The sequence below is a fragment of the Protopterus annectens genome, chromosome 11.part0, assembly GCF_019279795.1.
Source record: "Protopterus annectens isolate FY-2018-M chromosome 11.part0, PAN1.0, whole genome shotgun sequence".
Lineage (NCBI taxonomy): Eukaryota > Metazoa > Chordata > Ceratodontiformes > Protopteridae > Protopterus > Protopterus annectens.
The window spans coordinates 205,341,394-205,366,210 of NC_056745.1; the positions used below are offsets into that span (position 1 = coordinate 205,341,394).

Sequence of the window (24,817 nt, forward strand, 5' to 3'; positions counted from 1 at the left end):
CATAAATATAGATGTTCGAGTGTATTCACTGTTGCAGTCATCACATTTGGGTTATCCTGCAAGGGGTAGCCCTCAGTCAGCCTGAATACCAGAGGCTTAGTATTTCTTCGTCGGTTTCTGTCACTCTAGGACTGATGTCAGGTTGTCAGTGGTATGAAATCAGGCAGCCGAAGCGATTACATCAGTTTTTCTTGTCTTTCAGGATCCCCCAAAATAGGGAGCTAGGTTATGGTGGATAAACACCACCAGTAGAAAGTAAACACCAAAAATTCCCTGCAAAGAGAGAGGAAGACAGAGAGAGAGAGAGACAAGGGGGATGGAGGGGGGAAACCAGAACTGTAACAGAGAATACACTCGAACATCTACATTTATGGTAAGTGTACACAATTGTACTATGTTCTTCGTGTTTCACTGTTGCAGTCATCACATTTGGGATGATTTCCAAAGCTGAAGAAAAGGGTGGAGGCAGTCAAGAAGACTGGGGCTGGCTAAGATGCCCTGCAAGAATGCGGTGGCAAAGCCTGCCCTGGATTTGGAGAAGACAGGCAGGTGATAATGCTTGGTGAAGGTATGAACAGAAGTCCAAGTTGCAGCCTCCAAGATGTCCCTGGTGGGGACCCCTCTAAGAAAAGCTGTAGAGGTGGAGGTTGCCCTAGTGGAATGTGTCCTGACCCTCTTTGGGGTGGTTTCTCATGCTGTTTGTAGCAGAAATGGATGTAGTGTGCTATCCATTTGGAGATTGTTTGTCTGGATATGGCCTTTCACTCTGCCCCTGTTGCGAAGCTGACTAGCAATTGATCAGTTTTTCTAAAAGATTTAGTCCAATCCAGATGGGATCTGAGCTGTCTGTGCACATGTAGAGAGTGCAGAATCATTTCCCCTTTGTTTTGTGGGTTAGGGAAAAAGGGGGGCAAGTGAATGGATTGGTTGAGAGCCACACTGGACACCACTTTAGGCATGAAGGATGGGTTAGTCCTGAGGGAGACCCTGTCAGCATGGAAAATGTTGAATGCCTTTACAGCCATGAGTGCTTGTAGCTCTGATACTCTTCTAGCTGAAGTGATGGCCAGAAGCAAGGCTGTCTTCCAAGAGAGGAACTTTAACTCTGTTGAAGCTGCAGGTTCAAAGGAGGGGGGTGAGTTTTTCCAACACAAAGTTAAGGTCCCAAGTTAGGGTAGGAGCTCTTCTGGGTGGCCTTAAGTTGTTAGCCCCTCTTAGGAACTGTTTGATGAGAGGGTGTGAGAAGAGAGGTGGCTCTGTGCTGTAATGAGCAGAGATGGCAGAGGCATGAATCTTAATAGAAGAGAAGGAATACACCCCTGTGCAGTAGGTCTGTTAGGCAATCCAGGATGAGAGGTAGGGAAGGCTGTGCTATTCCGGCTCCCTTATCCTGGGTCCAGATGGAAAACCTTTTCCACTTGTCAGCATAGGATTTTCTAGTGCTGGGGCATCTGGCCTCACATATAACATCTATGACTTGTTTGCTTAGGCTGGCAGCCTGAGGAGAAGTCATGGAATAAGCCAGGCTGCCAGGATGAGGGTCTGCAATTGGAGATGCATGAATTCTCCATTCCTCTGGTTCAGGAGTGTTGGGTTCTGAGGTAGGTGCCATGGTGGCAGGGGTGACAGGCTGTGCAGCAGTGGGTACCAGTGCTGGCATGGGCAGTCTGGGGCAATCAGGACTGCCCTCGAGTTTTCCTCCCTTATTTTGAGCAGTACCCTTGAAATGAGTGGTAGAGAGGGAAATGCATAGACCGAGAGGTTTACTCACTGGAAGGATACAGCATCCACTTTCCAGGCCGTTCTGTGAGGTTCCCTGGTGCAGAACTTGCTGAGCTGATGATGGGAGTGGGAGGCAAAGAGGTTCACCTTCGGGGTGCCCCATTTCTGGGTAACAAGGGTGAAGGTTGTGTGGTCTAGCTGCCACTTGTGTGGGTCTAGCCGGTTTCTGCTTAAGTTGCCTGCCAGAGAGTTTAGGGAGCCTGGCAGGAATTGTGCTAGCAGGTGTAGTTGCATGGCTAAAGCCATGTGCCAAAGGGTCATGGCGAGCCTGCAGAGAGGATAAGAGTGAGTCCCTCCCTGCTTGTTGATATACCACATCACTGCAGTGTTGTCTGTTTTGATCAGTAGAGGCCCCGGGGAGAGTAGGGGTCTGAAAGCTGTCAGGGTGTGCTGAACAGCTAGCATCTCTTTTTGATGTGCAGATGTATTTGATTTGGGCTCCAATTGCCCTGAATGCACCTGCTGTCCAGGTGTGCACCCCAGGCATAGTGTGATGCGTCTGTGGTGTGGGTCTGGGCGGCATGGGGTTGTGAGAAGGGAAGTCCCTAGTTGCGGTTGCATGCTGCTGCCCACCCAAGAAAATATTTCCTTAGGCAAGGTATCATTGGTATGACAGTTTCCAGGTCTTGAGAGTGTTGACACCAAATGCTTTTTAGGTACCATTGCAGTTTCCTCGTATGCAGTCTGGAATATGGAATGAGTTGAATGCAGGAGGCCATGAACCCTAGAGCTTGCAGGATGTTCCTTGTGGATAACTGGATTCTGGTGGCTAGTTGAGAGAAGTAGGTTGTCAGGTAGGCTTGTTTTTCTGTAGTAAGGAATGCCATCTGAGCTGATGTGTCCAGGCTTGCTCCCAGCAATACAATTTTTTGTGTGGGGACTAGTTTTGATTTCTTTTCATTGATAGTACATCCCAGGGAGGTCAGTAAGTCCTTTACAAAGGTCAGGTGCTGTAACAGCTTTTCCTGACTGCCTGCCTGAATCAGGCAACTGTCTAAGTAGGGGTAAATTTGAATATTTCTGTTTGTGCAGAAAGCGATGGTTGGAGCCAGGCATTTTGTGAAAACTCTGGGAGCAGTGGATAAGCCAAAGGGAAGTGCAGAGAAAGTACAGTTGTGTACCTACCATAAATGTAGATGTTCGAGTGTATTCACTATTGCAGTCATTACTCTTGAGTTATCCTGCTGGCAGGCTACCCGCAGTCGGCCAGAATTCCAAAGTCTAGGTCCGGTGTCAGTTGTTGTCACCTCTTTCCTGACGTCAGTGCGTCAGGGGTATAAAAGATGCAGCTGACGCTATTTTCTTCAGTTTTTCTTGCCCCAGATGTCAGGTGCCCCAAATAGGTAGGCTGAAAAATATAGCAATAAGAAATGCATGCACAAAAATAACATTTCCCTCATCTACAAGCAAATACACCAAAAAGGTTGTATAGGATAGAGAAGTGCAGATAAGTCCCAGCAAAGAGAAGGGGGATGGTGGGTGGGTAACCTGGACTGCAACAGTGAATACACTTGAATATCTACATTTATGGCAGGTATACAACTGTACTATGTTCATCGTGGTTCACTGTTGCAGTCATTACTCTTGTGTAGAATCCCAAAGCTGAGGATGGGTGGCTGGGCTAAATAGGATTTGGAGAGGCTATGAGGCCCTGCAGAACTGCAGTGGCGAAGCCTGCTCTGGACTTAAGAGTAGAGAGGCAAGTGGTAGTGCTTTGTAAAGGTGTGCACTGAACTCCGAGTTGCAGCCTCTAAAATTTCTTTGGTTGGTACTCCTCTGAGGAAGGCTGCTGAAGTGGCTGCTGCTCTGGTGGAATGAGGCCTAATGCCCTTAGGCACTGATTTGCCATGTTGAAAATAGCAGAAACGGATGCAATGGCCTATCCATTTAGAAATAGTCTGTTTTGAGATAGCCTTTACTTGTGATCCTGCAGCATATGACACTAAAAGTTGCTCAGTCTTTCTAAAAGCTTTAGTTCTGTCCCAGTAGAAGCACAACTGCCTATGTATGTCCAAAGAATGCAGAATTTTCTCACCCTTGTTCTGTGGAATGGGTAAAAGGTAGGCAAGTGAATGGTTTGGTTGAGGGCCACACTGGACACCACCTTAGGCATAAATGTAGGGTTTGTCCTCAGAGAAACCCTGTCTGGATATAAAATGATGAAAGGTTCCACAGCCATGAGTGCTTGTAACTCCGAGACTCGCCTTGCAGAGGTTATGGCTAGGAGCAGAGCTGTTTTCCAGGATAAGAATTTTATATCTGCTGTTGGTGATGCTGCGATAGCGTTGTCGCCTCACAGTAAGACGCTGTCCGGTTCGATTCTCAGCTAGAGCGTCTTCTGCGTGGAGACATGCGCGAATGGGCGTACCTTCGTTGAAGGTTGTGCGTCAGGGCTGGTAACTCGGCACATTAAAAATCAACTACCAATCATTAGCGGACCAGAGTTCTGCTGTGGTGACCCCTAACCGGGAAAAGCCGAAAGACACAACAACAAAAAAAAGTATCTTCATCACACATGAAAATGCCTTATTATATAACATACAATTTACACCATGAAATGCTTTAGACAAATACTGTTATGAACAAAAATTGTTTTACTTTTTTTATTTTTCCCTCTCATTTTCCCTCTTAGTGCCCTTCCAAACATCAATGACGCAAAAAGGGGGCACATGGCGGTCAGTCCTCTCACAGGTTTAACAAAGTCAACAAAAATCCATTTTTTTCTCAGCCTCGTTTTCTTGTAAAGCCATATTTCACAAATGTGACTGATGTTTTAAAGTCTCACATTTATTCACTACTTTCAGTGTTGCTCGTCGTCTTCCTGTTTATCTCCATTTCCCAACCCCACACCATGGTTCAAGTCCAAGATATTTCCGATTCATCTAGTTAACTCTTGTGCTTTTTCTGTCTCTCAAGTGTTTTCCTTTGGAACACTAGTAAAAGTTTCACTGGTGAAGTCCCTCTATGAACTTTAAAGCATACACAAAGGTAGCAGGCTGACAAGCGTGCTACACTCAAATGGAGGAACCAGAATGTACAATCATGGCATAAAATACTTTATTAGAACATGCAGATTTAGTGCTTTCATTCAGTTATAATCAGGACTTCATCAGAATGAATAAAATGAAACATCTAAGATGATATAGAACAATTAAATAATTAATTATAATTTTTGTGAGGTAATAATTTCTTGAAGAAACATATCCACCCCTAAAAGTTACTCACTAAAAACAGCAATAAAAAGTTGTCACTGCGAGAAAAGTTCAGTGAAAGCTTAAACCAAATAAAATGAAATAAAATACTATAGAATGGAGTTTTTAAAAAGCAACTTCAGCATTTTTTTTATATAGGTTGTTGAAAACCACAAGCAGATTTAAAACCATATACACTGACTTGAAGACAATTAAGTATAATGTTATACTACTTGGATTTACTATAAATCCATACTCAACTTATGTTCAAACTGTCTTTTATAAATAATTAGAAAAAAATAACGCAAATATGGGAAGATAAAAGAGTGAAGAAAAAGTGGACTCATTGCACTATACAACTAAACTAAATGAATAAATAAGTAGTAAAAATCCTTTTAAAAAATAAAAACAAATGAGGTATGTTAAAAAAACGATGTGCAAAAAGTAAATGTACAAGATTGTGCTAAAATGTTAGGCGCATCGTTTCAACAACTTTGAGGCTCTACACTTCAATACTGGTTTTACAGAGACACCGTCATTTAACTCCTGGGTGATGAAGACATTAAGTCTAAAGTTCCAGTGTGTCTCGTTGTACTGAAGTGCATTTTCCCAGCTCCCACCCATGGGATCAATGCTGATTTGCTCTAAAATACCAAATAAAAATTCATCATGTGTAGGCTTCATCAATGTGCGTTTAAATAGGGTGTTAATGACATTTTTGGTTCTGATGCTATTAAGTGTGCTTGTAGACGTGCTTCTTTAGAGTTCTGTTTTCCCTATATAAAAACATATGCATTTTTTGCACATTGGTAAATACATCCCCATGCTGCAACAATTTCCTCTTCTAAAGAAAAACTTTACTATGGACTGCATTTTCTAGGGTGATCGTTTCACCCTCAAAAACAAATTTTCAGTAAGTACAGCTACCACATTTTTTGTGCCAGCACCATGTTTTTTCCTGTTATTGCTGGAATTTCCCTCAAACAGGTTCTTTAAATTCCTCCCTGTTTTAAAGACAAATATGAGTTCAGTACCTAAGACTCCCACTAACTTGGGGTTAAATCTTAACATGTTCCAGTTTTTAGAAATGATGTTTTTAACACCTGGCACAGCATAGTTGAATTCCACTATCATTGCTTTGTGAAAATTCCTTTCAGAATTAAGACGTTCTTTCCCTGAATGATTGAATCTAACCTCTAAAAGTGGTTTGTACTTTTTCCCCATCCTAGATTAACTTCCTGAGAGACCTCAGAAATAAGCTGACTAGGATATCCCCTTTCAATAAACAATTCAGTGATAAATTTAATCTTTTCCACTAGGTCATCAAACTAGAGGTCATCATTGTGGCTTTGACACTGTCCTAACAAGACTCTTTTTTTGCTTAAATGGGTATGCACTTATAAATGGCAAGTAAGAATTACTGATGGTTAATTTTCTGTGTATTCCAGACCTATATTTTCCTTTGTGTACTTTCATTCCTAGTACCCAAATAATTAATTTCAGATGTTTTGTAACTGAAAGTAAACTTTAAAAAAGTAGTGGTGACAGTGTTCAAATAATCTATGAAGTCTCCTATTACATTCTTTGTTCTTTCCCAAACAAGAAAGATGTTGACCAAAAATCTAGTATATCATTTTCTAGGTTTCCATAAGTTACAATTAAATATGAACTTCTTTTACTAACTTAACATGGTTTGTATAAAGGTGGTGCAAGCAACACCCACAGCAACATGTCTTTTTTGTCTGAAGGTTTCACCTTCAAAGATGAAGCTGTTCTCTAACACAGCTCTAATAAATTCCAATAAAAGATTTATGTCTTGGCCTTTTAAGATATGAAAGCTTACCAGACTGTCATATAAAAAATCCAAACCATCATCTAACAGGATGAAGGAGAACAAATCCTCCATGTCAATAGTTAGAAAGCCTATGTTGTCAGAAATAAGGTCCTGGGTTAACCTTCCTAAAAAAAATCCCATGAATCTTTTATCATATGGGAAATATGTGTTCATAACAAATTTCAAGGATTTATCCAAATAGATAGCTACAGGATTGGTCTTAAATCTGCAGGCACCAACTGTTGGTCTGTACAGTGGATTGTTAGTGCTCTTCAGGATCATGAGGATTCCCAAAAAAAAAGTGGGACCCTAGGCTTTTTTACTGTTAGAAAATCATAGATTTTAGGGGTAGATCTGCTATCCACAAGCAAGTCCTATTAGCATTAGGTCAATTTTGTGACAGGCAATACTGATTTTGTTCCTTGAAACTGGGAAGTCTGTGCTGGTGTCCTGTAAAATTTGTAACATTATAAATGAATAGTCAATAACATCTATTAAGGACAGCACTGCCACCATTATCAGGTTTCATAATTCTAACTTTAGTATTATCAACCAGTTTGTCTAAAAGTGATCTCTCCATCTGAGTGAAATTGTAATATTGATAATGCTTCTTGTCAGTGGAAAACTTATATAAATCATCCACACATGCTGATTCAAAAACCTGTAAAATAGGGTGGAGTGGGGGTTGAACAAACTTTTTTGCAGATTACTTCCTTTTTATTGTCATAAGTATTTTCATGTACTTTAAAAATAAGTGCTAGCGTCATTTTCTTAATTAACGAATGATGGATAGAGCAGCCTGAATCTCACACAGGCCTCTTGACATTCTATGATTGCTAGGATAAATTTGCTTCTCTTCTGCCTGGTGTACAGTGAATAACCATTTTCCACAAACTCTCTAATTTTTAATATTATGCTCTTCTGCTACAGTTCTGTCAGGATGAACTCTTTCTGCTGGTATGATTGCATCTTCACTAATGGCTGCTTTCTTATGGCCAGGTTTGGTACATACACACAATGTGGCCTTTCAACTAACAAATCCTACAGTGGAATGGCAATCTGGTAACATATTTGTGCTTTCATAAAATTAATACAATCTGTTTCTTCCAGTTTCTCTGGTATAGCAGAAAATATCATGTTTTCTCTGCGAGACTTGTCCTCTAACTCTACCATGCTTTGGAACAGCTTTTCTTGAGCAGTCTCATATTCTTCCAGCCTTTTTACATTTCGACCTCTGATTTTTGTCAGTACAAATGAATAACTGTTTAAAGCTTGGCCCATTTTTCCAGTCTTTTGCTATTTGAGTTCATATGCTTTTTATTGAACAGTTGCAAAATTCTTCCTAGTCACTGTTTTCTCCTCACCTTTTCTACTTGATTTTCTTTCAGACTCTAAGATTCATCTTCACATGCATACAGGCAGTGTACTTACTAGCCAGTAGCTGAATTTTACTAAAACAGGTAGAATTAATGGGTCCTTCTCTACCAGGTTTTTTTTCATGCTGGGAGAGCTGAAACTGATCAGTGTGCAGACATCTTGGAAAGCCTAAAACACAGGCACCCAAACTTATTTCCTAAGTGCCCTAACCAAGTATTTTTTGCCTATGCTGTATACCTGTTGATCTATACGTGTTCTTAAATAGTTTTCTGTTGTCCTGACATAGAATGCAGAGTATGTTTTACAGTAAGCAAGGTACATTACTTCTTTGGTTCAACAATTAAAATTATATATATATATATATATATATATATATATATATATATATATATATATATATATATATATATATATACACACACACACACACACACAAGTCACCTGCCCTGCAAAACATACTACAGCCATACTCAAGCACTAGAACTCTACGATCCAGCAACAAAACCCTGATATAAATTACCAATCCCAACAATCAGGCTGGTGAATCCCTCTTCTCCAACTACATAGCTAAAATATGGAATGCACTACCTGCCAACATAACATCCACCACAACCTCAGCACAGTTCAAATTAAAGCTAAAACTCATTTAACCAAAAAATGGCTATGCCCATGTACTGTTCCTGATTAAACTCCCTGAGATTATAACTACTGCTTCTATGCTGACTACAACTCAACATCACTACTTTTTTTTTCCAAACCAAACCAAGATCTTTCTAACTCTGATGACTAAGAAAGACTACTTGTAATTTAATATTTGGTTGACAGATTCTTTCATACCTGTAATTTCTATTGATGCTTCTTTGAATATAAAAGGATATCAAATCTTTGTTAACTATGCTTTTATGTGAAATATTTATTTGCTATTGTCTACAACTGTGTATGTTATAAATATCTTACTTGAAACTTGTTCTCCCCGAGCCACTGAAAAAGGACGTGTGTCCTGGTAAACAAATGTAAAATAAATTATCACATTAATAACACCACTCTAAGTATGCAGTCAGTCATGAAGGATTTGGGCACCCAAACGGATAGCAGCCTGACTTTTGACCACCAAGTTGATTCCACTGTATGGAAAGCTTTCTAGATGGCCCACCTCATAAGTAAGGGTATCTCATCCAGGGACAAGGTCATCATAACATCCCTGCATTCTTCCCTTATGAGGCCCATTACTGAGTACAACGGTCCATTTGGCATGTACCTTGCAAAGCACATGCAGCAGCTGGAGAGACCACAGTGGTTCCTCACCAGGAGAATCCAGAGCCTCAAAAATCTACCATACACAGATAGGCTAAAAACCCTATCCCTCTACTATGTTTAGGTGACCTCTGTCTGGCATACAAGGCGATCTCAGACCCCACCTCGATGGGACTGCTGCATATCCGTAGGTCAAGCTCCACTCAAGTAACCCACATACGCGGCCTCACCCTGGTCTGTGACATCAATAGGACTTGCTACCGGGACAGATTTGTGTCCCAGAGACTCCCCCGTCTATGGAATAGACTCCCTTCTCCATGTCAAGCAGAGTACTTATTTACCCCTTTTTAAACGCAATTTGGATAACTGGATGGGAAATAAAAATATACAGCCCTGGAATTCCACCCATGTCCCTGCTGGACAGGTGTATCGGGGTGCTGATTTGTCTATGAATGGGCTAAACTCTTGGCTAGGCTTATAAGGGCCTCAGGACCAGTAACTTAGTAACTTCCTATGATCCTAAATAAATAAAATAAATTTCAAAAACTCCTTATACAGTGAATTCTTAATAAATATGCATTCCCAATAACATTTCACAATGTTTGCATAGACCTCTAAATAACACGTCTTCTATTTTTTTCTCTCTCTCTACCAGCTTGCACCACCCTGATGGATTTACTGCTTTGGTTTCAGTCCAGTCTGTGATGTTAAATACACAAACATATTTCTGTACACTTTTCTCCTACTTACCAGCTTGACTCTCTGAACCATTGCCCATGCCACTTGTTTGTCAGATGAGTTATAAGGGGGATCCTTTATACCTCCTCCCTTTGCTTGGATGACCCTTCCATCTGGACTGGCTTTTTAAGTTTGCTGTGGGTGGACATGAATACACTCCGGATATTACTTAATGTAGGTAATCAAATGTTTGCTTAAAGTTTTGTAGGAAGTGAGCTTACTCACTGGCTGGGTGTCAAATTGGTGGGCATACATCTTAAATGTTCTGATTTTCTCCTCAAATTTTTAGTCTTTTCCTCATAAAATTTGTGGTTTTTCTGGCAAATCACTGAGGACTAAATTCGCTAAATAATGACACACATTTGAGTTTCTGATTTCATATCCTTCGGGAAATGCATGCTAGTACAGATTTTGTTATTCTAGCAACTTTCTAAGAGCAATATTTAAAATCTGTCCCTATTTTTTGGGTCCCCCCCCCCATTTTTAGGCTTTGATTTCTTGTGCCAAGAGGTTGAGAGATATGACTATTGCTTTGGCTTGAGATGTTTCTTTGTTCCAGCCCAATCTGATTTGTTGATTTAAAAACAAAGTAAAACATCTAAATCTCAAGCAGTCAAACATCAAACCAAAGAAATCTGATTTTGTCTCAAGGCCATACTTCTGAAATGAGTCTATAGGTCTCATAGGGTCCACTCCTGAGCAATTCACTGCATTCTCACCTAACGTACCAAATTCAAGACATTCTTGACTTCTGATGATAGGAATCAACCACTGGAAAGTGTATAGGTTCATGCCAATAGAGAAAAATCTTCTTTGATCGAGTCAGAAAAGATTGCAAACCTAGGAGGAAGCACTCCACATCAGTTGAAAAAGTACTTCAATAAGATCACCAGAAGCAAACTGATCAGGAATGTCAATGCATGGAAATCCTTCACTTGTAAATCTCTGATCACCAAGACCAACATCATGGTAAAGACTCTTGAGGAATAAGGAAAACCCAAATGGCAGCACCTTGTACTGAAGTGATGTTCACCTCAGAAAGTGAAACAAAGGAAAGATCCTGTGTGAAACCAAGCCAAGGAAGTGCCAAAAGATATCTCTTGTGTCTAGTGACACCATGTAAGCACCCTGCAGAAGCAGGGTGTTGCTCTATTAAACAGCCGCCATCAAGAACTTGACACAGACTGTGAAAACTGAAGTTAGTGAGGTACAGAAAGGGATATAAACTGTTGACTTCACCAAAGAGACAGTAGTACAGTCCCTGGCCTCATTCCTCTACTGTCCTTAACCTAAGCAGAGTCTGGGACTGCCAAATGAACACTACAGAGATGGTTTTGCCTCTCAGTGGTTCTCTTTCTGGGACAAAACATAAACGTTCTAAGATATGGATTGTGGTACTGTTCAGAATCATGTAGTCCTTTGTGACAGCTCTTCAACTGGGGCAATACAAGAGAAACTCCCTTCAACCCCCCCAGACAGACACATCTGGGGACTGCAGTCATGATTGTGATTATTACACTTCTGTGGGGTTGCCTTTTTAGGTGATTTTGTCAGTATTAGAGGGGGCAAGACTGCATAACAGGAGCATTAATATCAGCTACACCCACTATTATTTTAAATTATCATAAATTTAAAAATGTATTTACTTGTTCATGTATTAGAACATTGTTGATTGCCCTGTTATAGGTGCTGTGCTTTCACTAAAGGTTGCAGGACTAGGAAAAAGGTGAATTTTATGCTTTTACACATTTCCCTTTTTTCCAAGTTTGTGTGACCTTGCAGGCAGTATATGTAAAGACTGGGGGGTATGGGGAGGCACAGCAATTGTTTTGTACTAGTTTACATTGTTTTTTATAATGATGTTTTACTGTTACCATGTTTTGGACTTGTTCCAGAGTTCAGACCTTGTTTTTACAATTTTTTGCATCTCAAGTACTGGAAGCACAATGCTTCATATTAAAATCTCTGTATGATGCTTTAAAGCATTTCCTGTCATGCAAAGGAGCTTCTTTTGTGGTGGTTTGTTAAGCTTAGGAGACAAGAAGGTAGAGACAGTTACATGGGTATTATAAATATCCTTCACAGTAACAACAGCCTGCTTCCTCTGAATTCATCCACTAAGTCATCAGGGGACTATCTGAAAAAGAAAATCTCGCATGAAAAGTGGGTGCCTACAATGTCATTTCTAAGTTCCTTCTTCAGGGAGGACAGTCTTATCCAAACCCAGGCACAAGCCAGAGGCTGAGTACACAGCTACAATGCAAGTACAACTGGAACTTCAATATGCTAAATGGAAGCCCACTCTTGAAGCCGCAAACAATGTGTTATCTGCTTGCAGAAACAAATGTTGTTGGCCTTTTGAAGGCTGGTGGTAAGGTGTTCAAATGGTGCCAAACAGTACCATGAATATCTGGGAAGAAGTCCATCAAAAGACATATGGTCCACAAAGTTGGTTCAGAGGCTTTCAACATGTTCAGTTTTTTTTTTTTTTTGCTAAGTCCAACTTTTCCAACTCCTCCATCCTTGTGCACCTTGTTGGAGAAACTGAATGTCTCTCTCAAGAGATAGATTAAATGAGAATGAAATCTGGGCTCAGAGGTGAACAAGGAAAAATCACTAATGATGACCCAGACAACCACAGCTTGATTAGTGGTACAGGGACTGTAGGAGTCAGGCAGCAGACGATGGGAATGAATGCCTGATGCTAGCTCACACATCTTGCTAGGGCAGAGGGTGGCCTGATTGGTAGATCATTGGCATACGTAATGAGCAATATGTGCATATGCACTATTATACTGAATGTCACTAAAGCGGGTCCATATTATATTAACAAATGCACTGAATTGCGAACGCTATATAATCGACCCACAATCCCCGAAAATCCAAAATTTCGAACACATGGATCGGCGTTTTTTTCCTCAGGCAAAAAAATTGCTGATTCGTGTTAAAAAAAAAAATTCAAACACAAAATAAAGTGGGGGGGGTTGTGCCCTCCACACCCCCCCCTACTTAAATATACCAAGTCCGAGATCGCACCACAGTGGAGAAAATGGCAAAGTCCCGAAACGGCCCAGTGTTTTTTTTCACTAGGAAAAAAAAAAAAATCGCTGTTCCACACTTTCGGAATTTTGCCATTTCATGTGATGACGTTCGACGAAAACAGCATTCTCAATTTAACGCATTTGCTAAAATGATAGTAACCCACTAAAGCAAACACCAAGGAATGCCATATTTTTATCAGGATGACAGAAACAATACAGCTGATACTAGCAGTAGCATGAATGTCAGGTCCCAGAGCATGTAACTTAGCAACTGCACCACCAAAAGAAACTCCGGTACCAGCATTGTCACCAGAAACTCATTACTAGATTAATACTGTTGTCACAGGTACTGGTATCAGAAAACTTGATGATGAAACTATAGGCCCCTGCAGCATCACAGATGTATACTGTACTAACTCTGGAAAAGGGATGTCATTGTAGACACCCATGCTAAGACAAATGTTGAAGGCATGACAACCAACATTTTTCCCAAGTCCTACTCTCCTGCTTGTTGGACAAATGCATCACAGCACCAGTAAGGCTAAATTAGGAACTCGTAAGGGCTGATGAGAAAAGGTAGCCCACAGGTTTCCTCTTCATGCTTTGTGACTAAAGAAGTGTGACGGGTGGATCATCAGGCCATTTGCCATGAGCTTTCACTATAGTCTCTGTCACCGTCACCATACTTATCAACTTCTTAGTGCAAGAAATCTGGAAAGCCTAAAATAATGGTGGGAGGGGGGCAAAGGCTCTTGTTCTAATAAACTTAGAAAGAGTTGCTAGAATAACAGATTCTGTGTTCGCATGCATTTTCTAAAAGATGTAGTCTGTACCTCACATGTACATAATAATTTAGTGACTTTAATCCTCAGTGATATGCTAGAAAGCCACAAATTTTATGTAGAACAGGCCAAAAGTATGAGACAAATATCTAAACAATTGAGCCGTATGATTTGGTATGCCTCATTTCATTCAAATACTATGAAAACAGTTTATTCTGTGTAAATGATGGTATAAAACATATACAGAAAAATAATCAAAGGATAAAAGCTTTAAAATCTTGGAGTATTTACAGCTCAGGATTTATCCATTACTGAACATACAAACCATATATACAAATAGAAGTCATCATTCACTACTAAGAACAACTGCACTTCTAAGCCTCTAGTAAATGTCTGTTCTAGATCCATACAACTAATACAAATCTCAGCACCAGAGGTATTCCTAGCCAATGAACAGAAAACATTTCGAATGTCTCAAAAAAAAACCCCCACCAAGTCAGTCAACTTCAGAATCATTAGCAAAGCTCACCTCAACACCCACTTAATATGATCAAATGAGGCAATACTATTTAATTTAACTAAAAGATCGAAGCATTGCCCATTCCGGACATGGTCTACTAATTGTTTGTCTTTCGGCTTTTCCCAGTTAGGGGTCGCCACAGCAGAACTCTGGTCCGCTAATTATTGGCAGTAGATTTTCACGAACGCCGAGGTGCCAGCTCGACGTTCAACCTTCACCGAAGGCATGCCCATTTACGCATGTCTTTCGAGCGCCCACCCAACCACGGGGAGGACATGCAGACTCCACACAGAAGGCACTCCCCGCACTCTAGCCAAGAATCGAATGGGAGAACCTCTTGTTGTGAGGCAACAACGCTACCGCTGCACCACCGCGGACACTCTACTAATACCAAAGCAATACCAAAGCTAAAACTGTAAAGAAGCTTGAGTGGCTATATCATGTAATTTCAAAAATATAACAGACTTTAGAAAGTAGTGATTATCATTAAACATTTGGAAATCAATCAGTGTCCACCTATATAAACAGTAATTGAAACCACAACCAAAGTACTTCTGTTTTTTTTTTTTTTTTTTTTACTTTATTCCTAACTGTAGGATCCAGAGGAAGTTGAGCCTCTGCGGCTGGAGACAAATTTTCTCATCCTGTTTATTATTAAACAGTAATAGAAAGCAGGATCAGCTTTATAGCTCCTGCCCACTCTGCTTGCTACATGCGTGCTGTGCGCTGCTGAGTGCTGATGCAAATCAACGTCGTCCTAGCCAATGAACAGAATGTATTTCCAACGTCTCAAAAAAAAAAACTCCAAGCCGGTCAACTTCAAAATCGTTTGCAAAGCTCACGTCAACACCTATATATATATATATATATATATATATATATATATATATATATATATATATATGATCAAAATGAGGCAGTGCTATTTAATTTAATTAAAAGACTGTGGCAATGTCCATTACGGGTTTTTTTTTCTTTATTCTTACCTGTATGAGCTGGAAGTCGAGCCTCCGCAGCAGGAGAGAAATTTTCTCATCCTGATGACTGCTGTGCTGTATGTACTACTGTTCCTGTGTCCAGGTGTCCCATCTGATCCTCCTGGCCTGGATCTGGGACTGGATAGGAATGGGATTCCTGAATTTCCTGGAGTTGCAGGCAGCAGACTCTGGGCAGTCACAGACCAGTCCGGGAAACCGGGATTCTTGACTCTGCACATAACTTGAACTTGCACTGCAGCAGCAGCCAGTAGCACTTCAGGCAGAAGTTAGTTAACTTACTTGTCTTTACTTATGATTATTAATTAGGAAAAGAAAACAGGATCAGCTTTACAGCTTCTGCCCACTCTACTTGCTAACGCTGTGTGCTGCTGAGTGCTGATGCAAACGAATGTCGTTCAATCAAAATGAATGTACTAGTGACTAGAATAGCGAGTACAAATGATTGCAAATACATAAAAAAAAGGTAAACAAACTTTACAGACAGTCTGAGCCCTATTCTGATAGGTTGGCAGTGGCAGTCTCCTTCCTGAAGCTGACATCGTCTTGCACACCCCTGCACGTGATGATGTCAGTGAAACTGAAACTTTAAAATAAATAAATTAAATAGATAAATAAATAAATAAATATACAGAAAAAAAAAAAGAGAATTAAAGGGGCCACTCAGGAATTTGTGGCACCCCATTATCTGCACCTCAAAACCGGTAAATACAGAGGAATTCGGTATGGTTGAGAGGTATGTCCACAGAATAAGGAGAAGGTAGTGACCCACAGGAGGAGGAAGGAGTTAGTGACAGAGGAAAGCAGTGGATTGGGCATTGCCTTCTTTTTCTACTTCTTGTCCCACTACACCATATCTAATGGTGGATGAGACTGTTTCTGGTAGGAATGGAATCAGTAAATGTTACAAGCTAATATAATACATTTGCAAATTTGGTGAATTCAATGGTAACTTGACTTTCAGATCTGAACACTCCAACAGAAGTTAAAGATCTACAGCAAGAGAGTACCCCTGTTTGCAACATGAAGCCCCCAACTGTCACTGATGGGGGAGGGGGGGTCCATGGAGTTCAGCTGTCAGTCCAAGACAAAACATGGTGCCACCTCCACTATCATCTTCTCCACCCTAGTGGATCTTAATGATGAGGAGACAATGGCTGGATCAGCCAAAAGGATACCAGTTCCCATGGCAGTAGAGCAATGCAAAGCTCCAGCAGATGACCTTCACAAATGGCTGCTCTACTTCAACTAATCACTAGATTGAACTTCAACACCATCACGGCCAATGAATACTAATAAAAGACCCCAGCTGATGCTCATGCATACTTACTGTATGTGTGTTGCCACACAATTTTGAGGATTCTATTATTAACTCAAGATTTAAAAAAAGCTTTGTCTGATGATTCTACATGCAAACTAAAACAACATTGCTACTCCTTTCCACCAATTTAATAAGAAGAAGTTATCAACACTATGATATTAGTTGCAGCACTTGCCAATGCCAAGCATTACACCTGTGCTAGAACAAATCTCAGTATGCAGATAAGACACAAATATCAAAATAATACCAACAGTTTCTTAAAACCTGAGAAAGACTAGCTTATCCTGTTACTTATTTAAATGGTACATTTTAAGCAAAATGGCCTAAATAGCTTGTATTCAGCAGAGAGCAGAAATCCTACAAAACACAAAACAGGGAACAGCTAGGATGGAGTGAAGTCTAGCAATCCTGGCAGAGATCACCACCCAACCAAAGATTACGTAAGCTACCCTTGTTTGCAGTTCAACCTTTGTCACTACCTAATAAGGCTAAACAGCTATCTACTTTTCAAAGGATTAGGTAGTCATCTTAAAATATATGAATTTTTGCACAGGAGCCTGGAAACTATTACATTTTGACAAAGCATTATAATCTTCAGTTTCAGGGGAGAAATCATACAGCTTATCAGGCAGCACAACAGGTTCTAATGTAGAAAATATAGGAATTGACATATAATTTGCTAAGAACATTCAGTAACATTAAGGAGTACACAAACACAAGTATTTAAATCTTCTCACCTTTACATTGTGTATACTCATGATGTTCCCACAGTCATCCATATACTGCTTTAAGTCCTTATCCTAGGTGGAAAAAAATAATTAGAAAATGAAATCTCAAATGATAAATACACATCTGTATATTATTCCCTAGTCACATAATCACTGTCAGCACAAAGTAAACAAACATATGTCAAAATTAGTTTCCTGATATCTCTCTTATAGTCAGTAAACATTTTATGACTGCACCCTTTCATAGGCACAGTCATTCTTAGTGTAAAAGCTAATGTAATGACACTTATCCACTGGTTCAACTTGCCTATCACAACTACATGATCAGAAGGGTCTATGGGATGAAGCAAGTCGTCTGTCTGGGACTGACGCAATCCACCTCCAAAAAAGAAAACACCGGTCTTATGATGCACATCATTTTACCTGACAGAATGTATAAAGACTCCAATATTTAAAGGTCTCCAAAACAGGAGATGCTGATAGCCTCTATTAATGACCATGTCTGCTCAAGTACCAGTTATGGACTGGTTGGTCCACAACAGCAGGAATGATTCAACTCAAGTACCAGCTATGGACTGCTTGTCCCACAAGAGCAGGAATGATTCAGTCTCAACCCTCTTCCAGAGCTCTGGTTTATTAGAAGTCTTCTTTCCTGAGATTGTCCTTTTCCTGAAGCAGGACTGAGTTTTACCAAGCTCATTAACCCCAACAGCAAAGATTCCACTATCAAGATGCGCAATGGATTTGGCTACAAGTAGAAATAGACCATAATGAGATTTTTGGAAATCATTCAACATTCTACAGCCCAATAACATGGGTCATTCAACACTCTAGAGCAACAAGACATGGGCTAACAACAGTAGTTACAAAGCCATCCTGTCCTTCCAGACATAAAGGTACCTCACCATCCACAACATTAACTGCAATCAACCGACATGCAAATGCAGTTGTGAAGATTCTGGACATGTTAGGTCCCAAGAACATTTGAACCTGGAATATGCGCTGGGACTTCATGCAGCCTGTTACAGTACAACAAGGATCTCACTGTGAACAGCAAGTTACTGAAGTACATGCAACTCTGTCCAGTGAAAGCAATCCCCTGAGCTAGGAAAACAGACTCTTCACACTAGATAATTACAGATGATATTGAGAAGCAGATGTATGTAATGAATACTTTGCTTCAGTCTTCAAAGCAAGGGAAGGGTGCCATGCTGGTAGGGAAGCAGTGCAGAATGGGAAGGAACAGTTGACAAGTATTAGGGCAGACAGTGAAAAGTTGTTCAGAAGGAAAGTAAAGTTTGGTAAATAAACCTAACATAAAAGATCACTGTTGCTGCAGCATATAGGTACGAGTCATATCTTGTCAAGGATCGGATGTCTGGACAGTCTAAGAAGCCTCTGGGATGTCTACATCCAAGAAAGCTTATGATCATCATAGCATAAAAGCAATGCACAGGCACAAAAACTCAGAACTTTCTTCAATCTCATTACAAGGGAGGTGGTCAAGTAGAGGCAACCTGACCAGGTTGCAGAATGGAATATTTATGAAAAGAGGTAAAAGAAACCCAATCCTGGCCAAAAAATTTTAAATCCAGAAAGGAAGAATAAACACCAAAATTATTATGGGGGGTTAAGGTACTGCAACAGTGATCTATTTGAATATTTACGGTTATGGTAAGTTTACTTACACAACTGCACTATGCTCATCATTAGACCACTGCTGCAGCATATAGCTGTATAACATGATTGCAAAAGCCTAAATAGCCAGAGTGCAGGATGAAAGGTCATAATTTAGAAGGCCTTAGAAAATTGATCAGGCAAATCCTGATCTGACCCTAGAAAACGAGTCTGTCTTGTAATGGTTACATTAAGTTGGCAGGTTCCAAGATCAGAACACATCCTAGTTGCATGCATCATCTCTCACTATATTCCTTTTAATATGCCAAGTATGGTAACTATTAAATTCTAAAAAACTACTTCAAAATGTGGGTTTCCCATACAGTTTCATGGAAAAACATTTATTAACATATTTTATTATACTGACATCAATATACTTAATACTACCCTTAGAGAAAGAATGCGTAAATTTAAGAGAGAGAGACATTGTTAATGTAATGCACCAAGTCATCCACTGCACCATCATTATGGTTCCATAAAATAAAGATGTCATCCAAGTAGCACAAGCAGAAGGACCACTATTGGTTGAAAATAGAATTAAAAATGTTTTTCCTTTCCCATGAAAACATCACTAAACTGGCGTACGTTCATGCTCCACCAGCACCCATCGCCACCCCTTTTACTTGTCTAAAACATTCATTATCAAATATGATAAAACTGTTGAAAAAAACAGCTTCCATAACTTCCATTATAAAATTAATCAAAGTGTTATTTAGGGAAGAAAATTCCACAATTGTCTTGTGGAAAAATTCCAATCCCTCCTGATGTGGTATGGAACTAAAATACATCACATCAATCAATAGTGGAAAAACTACATGTTTTAGTGTAGTATTCTTGTTTGATCTATGACAAAAAAATCCCTTAACTGTTTTAAAAGATACTCATTGTGGCAAAGAGCATCCTTTAATAACCTGCCAATAAACAGCCCTAATAAGTATGTGGAGATCTTGTGAGCAGCTACTATCAGTCAATACTGAGGGTTTAAGATGTTTTTATGCACTTTAGGGATGCCAAACATTGTTGGAATTAAGGGGGTGATCATTTTTCAAAAAAATCAAAAACTTCTTCATTAATGACCCCTTGTGTCACAAAAGGAGATACTGGCAAGCCCAGCTATTTGTGAATATTAACATGCTTCATATGCATGTGTTTCAAATGTATTAGAACTGTATGTTAATTGTATATCAAACTGCTGGTACAGAAGTGTGTGTTGAAAAGGATTTTAAAGTACTGTGCTTTAAAAATGTATCCACACTGTACCCTACTGGAACAGAACAGAAATGTACATACACTATAGTAACTGTTTAGATGTATATATTTTAACAATGGAAATGAAAACAGGAGATTAATTTCAGAAAAATAGCTGAAAATTTAAATTACTTTATGACCACATAATAAAAGGATGTTATACTTCAGTTTCAGTACAGTAACAGACACAGTGTCTAGAACTACAGGTTCTCTGCATTGTCTTGCAAGTGTTATTGTTTTATGACTTCCAGCAAATACCAAGATTTGAGGAAAAGCCCTTGTGTATGTATTTTCACAGGTATTGCTAAATGCTACCAGCTGCATCAATGGTTGGTTTTCACCTGGGATAGTCAGAAGACAAGAAATGATCTCATCCTGCAAGCTACACCAGCAGTAATATTTGGGATATTAATTTAAGAACTCTCTGAGAAAGACTGAGTATTCTGTAGGGAACAGCATAACTCTCTTAGATTCAGTCAGGAATATAGTAAAGCAGAGTTTAGATGTTTTTCTTCATTTCAGACTCTCCTGCAATGTTGTTTTAAATATTTCCTGTGATTTTGAACTCTGATGTTACTGTGTACACATATAATATTGTCTTGTTCTTTTATTATTTGTTATTAAATATTTTCAAAAGTAAGCCGCGGTGGTACAGCTGTAGCATTGTTGCCTCACAGCAAGAGGTTCTCCTGTACGATTCTCGGCTGGAGTGCCTTCTGTGTGGAGTCTGCATGTCCACCCCACGGTCGAGTGGCCTCCAAAAGACGTGTGAGAATGGGCGTGCCTTCGCTGAAGGTTGTGCATCGGGCTGGTAACTCGGCACCATAAAATTCTACTGCCAATCATTAGCGGACCGGAGTTCCACTGTGATGACCCCTAACTGAGAAAAGCCGAAAAGACAAACAACATTAAATGTTTTCAAACCTTTCTTTGTGGCTGGTCTGTCTAGATATATTTAAGCTCTGAGAGCACTTGCATATTTATTTGGTGACACTGGTGGCCACTCCTAATAGCCTTGCTCTTGGTCAAACTACCATTTGCATTGATAGTAACAGTACACAGTAAGATTGGACACCCTTTGTTAAGGGGCTTAAAGTAGCTGATAAGGATGTGGCTAGTGGCAGTGATAACTACCTTACAGTCTGGGCAGAAGGGAGTATAGCTAGTAAATGTGCCAGTCTTTCCCAGGTAGGTGTGTATATGTGTGTGTGTGTCTGTGTAAATCAAACCTAAAAGTGCGTGTGTGTCAGCTACTTGGAAAGGGACACGAAGCACTGACTGGACAAAGAGGGTGCTGGAGGTCATGGCATGGCCACTCAGCTGAGATCTCAACCCTATAACTGTGCCAGTGGGGAGTCTTATTGGGTATCTGGAAAAAGAGAAAAAAATCAGCCTTGGTCTGACTGTGGTCTCTGTGTGCTCTTAAGGGAAATTGCACTTGATGTAGAGAAATGCATCTGGAAATACTGTGTGTGTGTGTGTGTGTGTGTGTGTGTACTTGCCATCCTCCCAATGTATGTCCCCCACTGGTACTAGTAGTAAGGACAGTGTTGGAGTGCCACATCTTGGAATAAAGAATCTTCCAAAAACAATCGCAACTTCTATGTGCAATAATAATCTCATTTTTTGACACTACCTCATATTTGTTTGTGTCATGCAACAATGCACTCATCTGGCAGTTATAGTCATTCTTATCAACTAAAACCATCCCTCCCCCTTTACCGGCTTCATGATCCTAATAGTTTCATCAGCTCTTAATGCTTTCAATAAAACAGTGTCTTCCTTAGTCAAGTTGAAAAATCTCTGTTTATGATAATGGGATGCTCTATAAATGTCTTGTGGGCAAATCTTCTCAAAACTGGCTATAATGGGATGCAGTACAAGATTAAAAATGTCGTTTTTCCTCAAAACTGTACAGGAAACCCACATTTTTGAATGGTTTTCGAGAATTTAATAGTTGCCATCCTTGGCATATTAAAAGGAATATAGTGAGAGGACAGATGATATCTACAGCTAGGATGTATTCTGATCTTCAGGAATTTAAGGTGGAACTTGCCAACTTAATGCAGATGTTTCGAGAAAGAGGGTACCCACAGGATATTGTTTTCAACACTGGTGTAGAGATTTTAGAAGGGTGGGGTTCCAAATTCAAACCATTATTATGTAGTCATTTAGAGAGTTTCTACTCTTCTCCCAAAAGAAGGTGCTGTCATTTGTTCTAACTCTATGGTCACATATTATGACACTTTTGGGAAGCAAGTTAAGGACATCATTCATAAGAATTGGGCTATTTTTAACATCAACAGTGACATCAAAAAATGTTAGGTCACAAACCTGCCTAGCAGATGTCTGTGCAGTGAGAAAAACAGTTTTCCACGTCAAAATGTTCAAATCAGTTTGATGAGCTGGTTTAAAATGTGATAAAGTGCATTTTTCTATTATATAGTCCAGATCCCAAGGAGCCGCCAGTTTTTGAGGTGAATGGACATAAAATGCCCCTTTCAGAATTAGTTTCATCTAGAATAAGGAAGAAAAAGGAGATCCAAGGGTCGACAGGAAGAAATAGATGAAAGATAACTTAGGTTCATAGGTTCATACTAGGCTATCTGCCCTAGGGCATTTATAAGCCTAGCAAGAATGTGTTTGGCTTTTGCCACCCATTTTAAATTTATTTTGCTATGCCCTTTTTTGAGGTTAGTATACTGTGCCTCTGTCTAACAGTGACACAGAAGTGATACCCGGGGTAAACCTACGATCTCCCATTCACTCATCAAGATTCCTCTTGAAGAGAGTCAATGATGGACTCTGCCTAACCTGGACTGGGATTTTATTCCAGAGTGAAGGGAGCCTCTGGGTTATGAATCTGTCCCTCCAGCATGTCCTATTTATTTCAGTGCTGAGGTTCAAGTCTCTCGAGCGTGTAGCTTGATGGGATTTGGATTTTCTGAGGTGCAGTATGTCCATTAATTCCGGGTTGGACATGGCTTTATACGTCAGGCACAGACTGCCTCTGAACAGGCGGTATGCCACTGAGTAGAGCTGGAGTTTCTTTAACCGGGCAGCATATGGCATCTGTTTGAGCCCTTTGATCCTCTTGGTGAGGTACTTTTGGGGTCTTTCCAGTTGCTGCAGGTGTCTGGTAAGGTACATCCCAAAAGGGGCATTGTACTCAATTATGGGCCTGATGAGGGATGAGTAAAGAGGCACGATGACGTCCCTGATCTAGATGTGAATCCCTTCATGATTAGGTGGGCTATATAAAATGTTTTTCTAACCACTTTGGCCACGTGGTTGTCAAATGAGAGATTGCTATCAACTTGGGTCCCCAGGTCCCTAATTACTTCTTCTGTACTTAATGGATTACCACCTATGTGGTAATTTGTGGGCACTTTTTTTGCCAAAGGGGATGACTATACACTTTTTGGCATTTAGCTTGAGGCCATGGCTCTGGCACCAGTTTGTCTGTTTCTATGAGGCCCTTTTGGAGGATGCTTGTGTCGGCTGGAGAGTCGATTATGGCGCCCAGTTTGCAGTCATCTGCGAACTTGGTCAGCCACAGTCCTTCCGTGTTGGCCTGTACCTCCGAGAAATATATACCGAACAAGAGAGGTCCCACGACTGAGCCTTGTGGGACACCACTTGTAACTGGTTTGGAGTCTGACATGGCTCCAGCAATTCTAACCATGTGGGTTCTGTCCTTGAGCCAGTTTGCAATCCATCTAGTGACATAGGGGTTTATATTTAAGCTGGTGAGCTTATCTATAATGCCCGAGTGGGGTATTGTATCAAAGACTTTTGCGAGGTCCAGGTAAGCTGTGTGGACCACCTTCCCCTCGTCAATGGCCTTGGTTACTGTTTCAAAGAAATCAATAGATGAGTATAAAAGGTCAGATCTGAGCATTTCACACAGATAGTGGAGAAACATGTAGGCTTCTGTCTTGGGTGGGCAATGGTTCTATTTGTGACAACAGTTAGAAAATCTTTTCCATTTGGCCAAAACAAGATTTTCTAGTGCAGCTTTTCCAGACTTCTTTAATACACGCTACATGTTCTCAGAAAAAAGGTTCCTAAGAGAGATCAAAATTCTACCACCCAAACAGTCAAATGAAGAATTTGCAGGATGGGATTGATTAGTAATCCCTTTCTCTGTGTGAGTAGATCCATTCTGTGGGGAAGACTGTGGTCATTTCCCTTAGCCATTTTCACGAGAAGGGAGAATCAGTGTTGTAGGGACCAAAAACGAGTTACCAAAATTATTTATGTTTAGTAACTTAGGATCTTTAAAGAACTCTAGTTACCAGAGGAAAGGGAGAAAGGCAGACAGGAATA

General features: G+C 40.2%; 1 protein-coding gene across 1 annotated transcript in view; it reads right to left on the minus strand.

Annotated features, from left to right (window-relative positions):
- The window catches only part of CDK17 (cyclin dependent kinase 17), a 1,919,677-nt gene that overhangs the window by 406,335 nt on the left and 1,488,525 nt on the right, over positions 1–24,817 (minus strand). Inside the window, exon 10 of the mRNA XM_044087623.1 lies at positions 17,573–17,635. Coding sequence (XP_043943558.1) covers positions 17,573–17,635 — 63 coding nt within the window. The remainder of the gene's footprint in view (positions 1–17,572; positions 17,636–24,817) is intronic.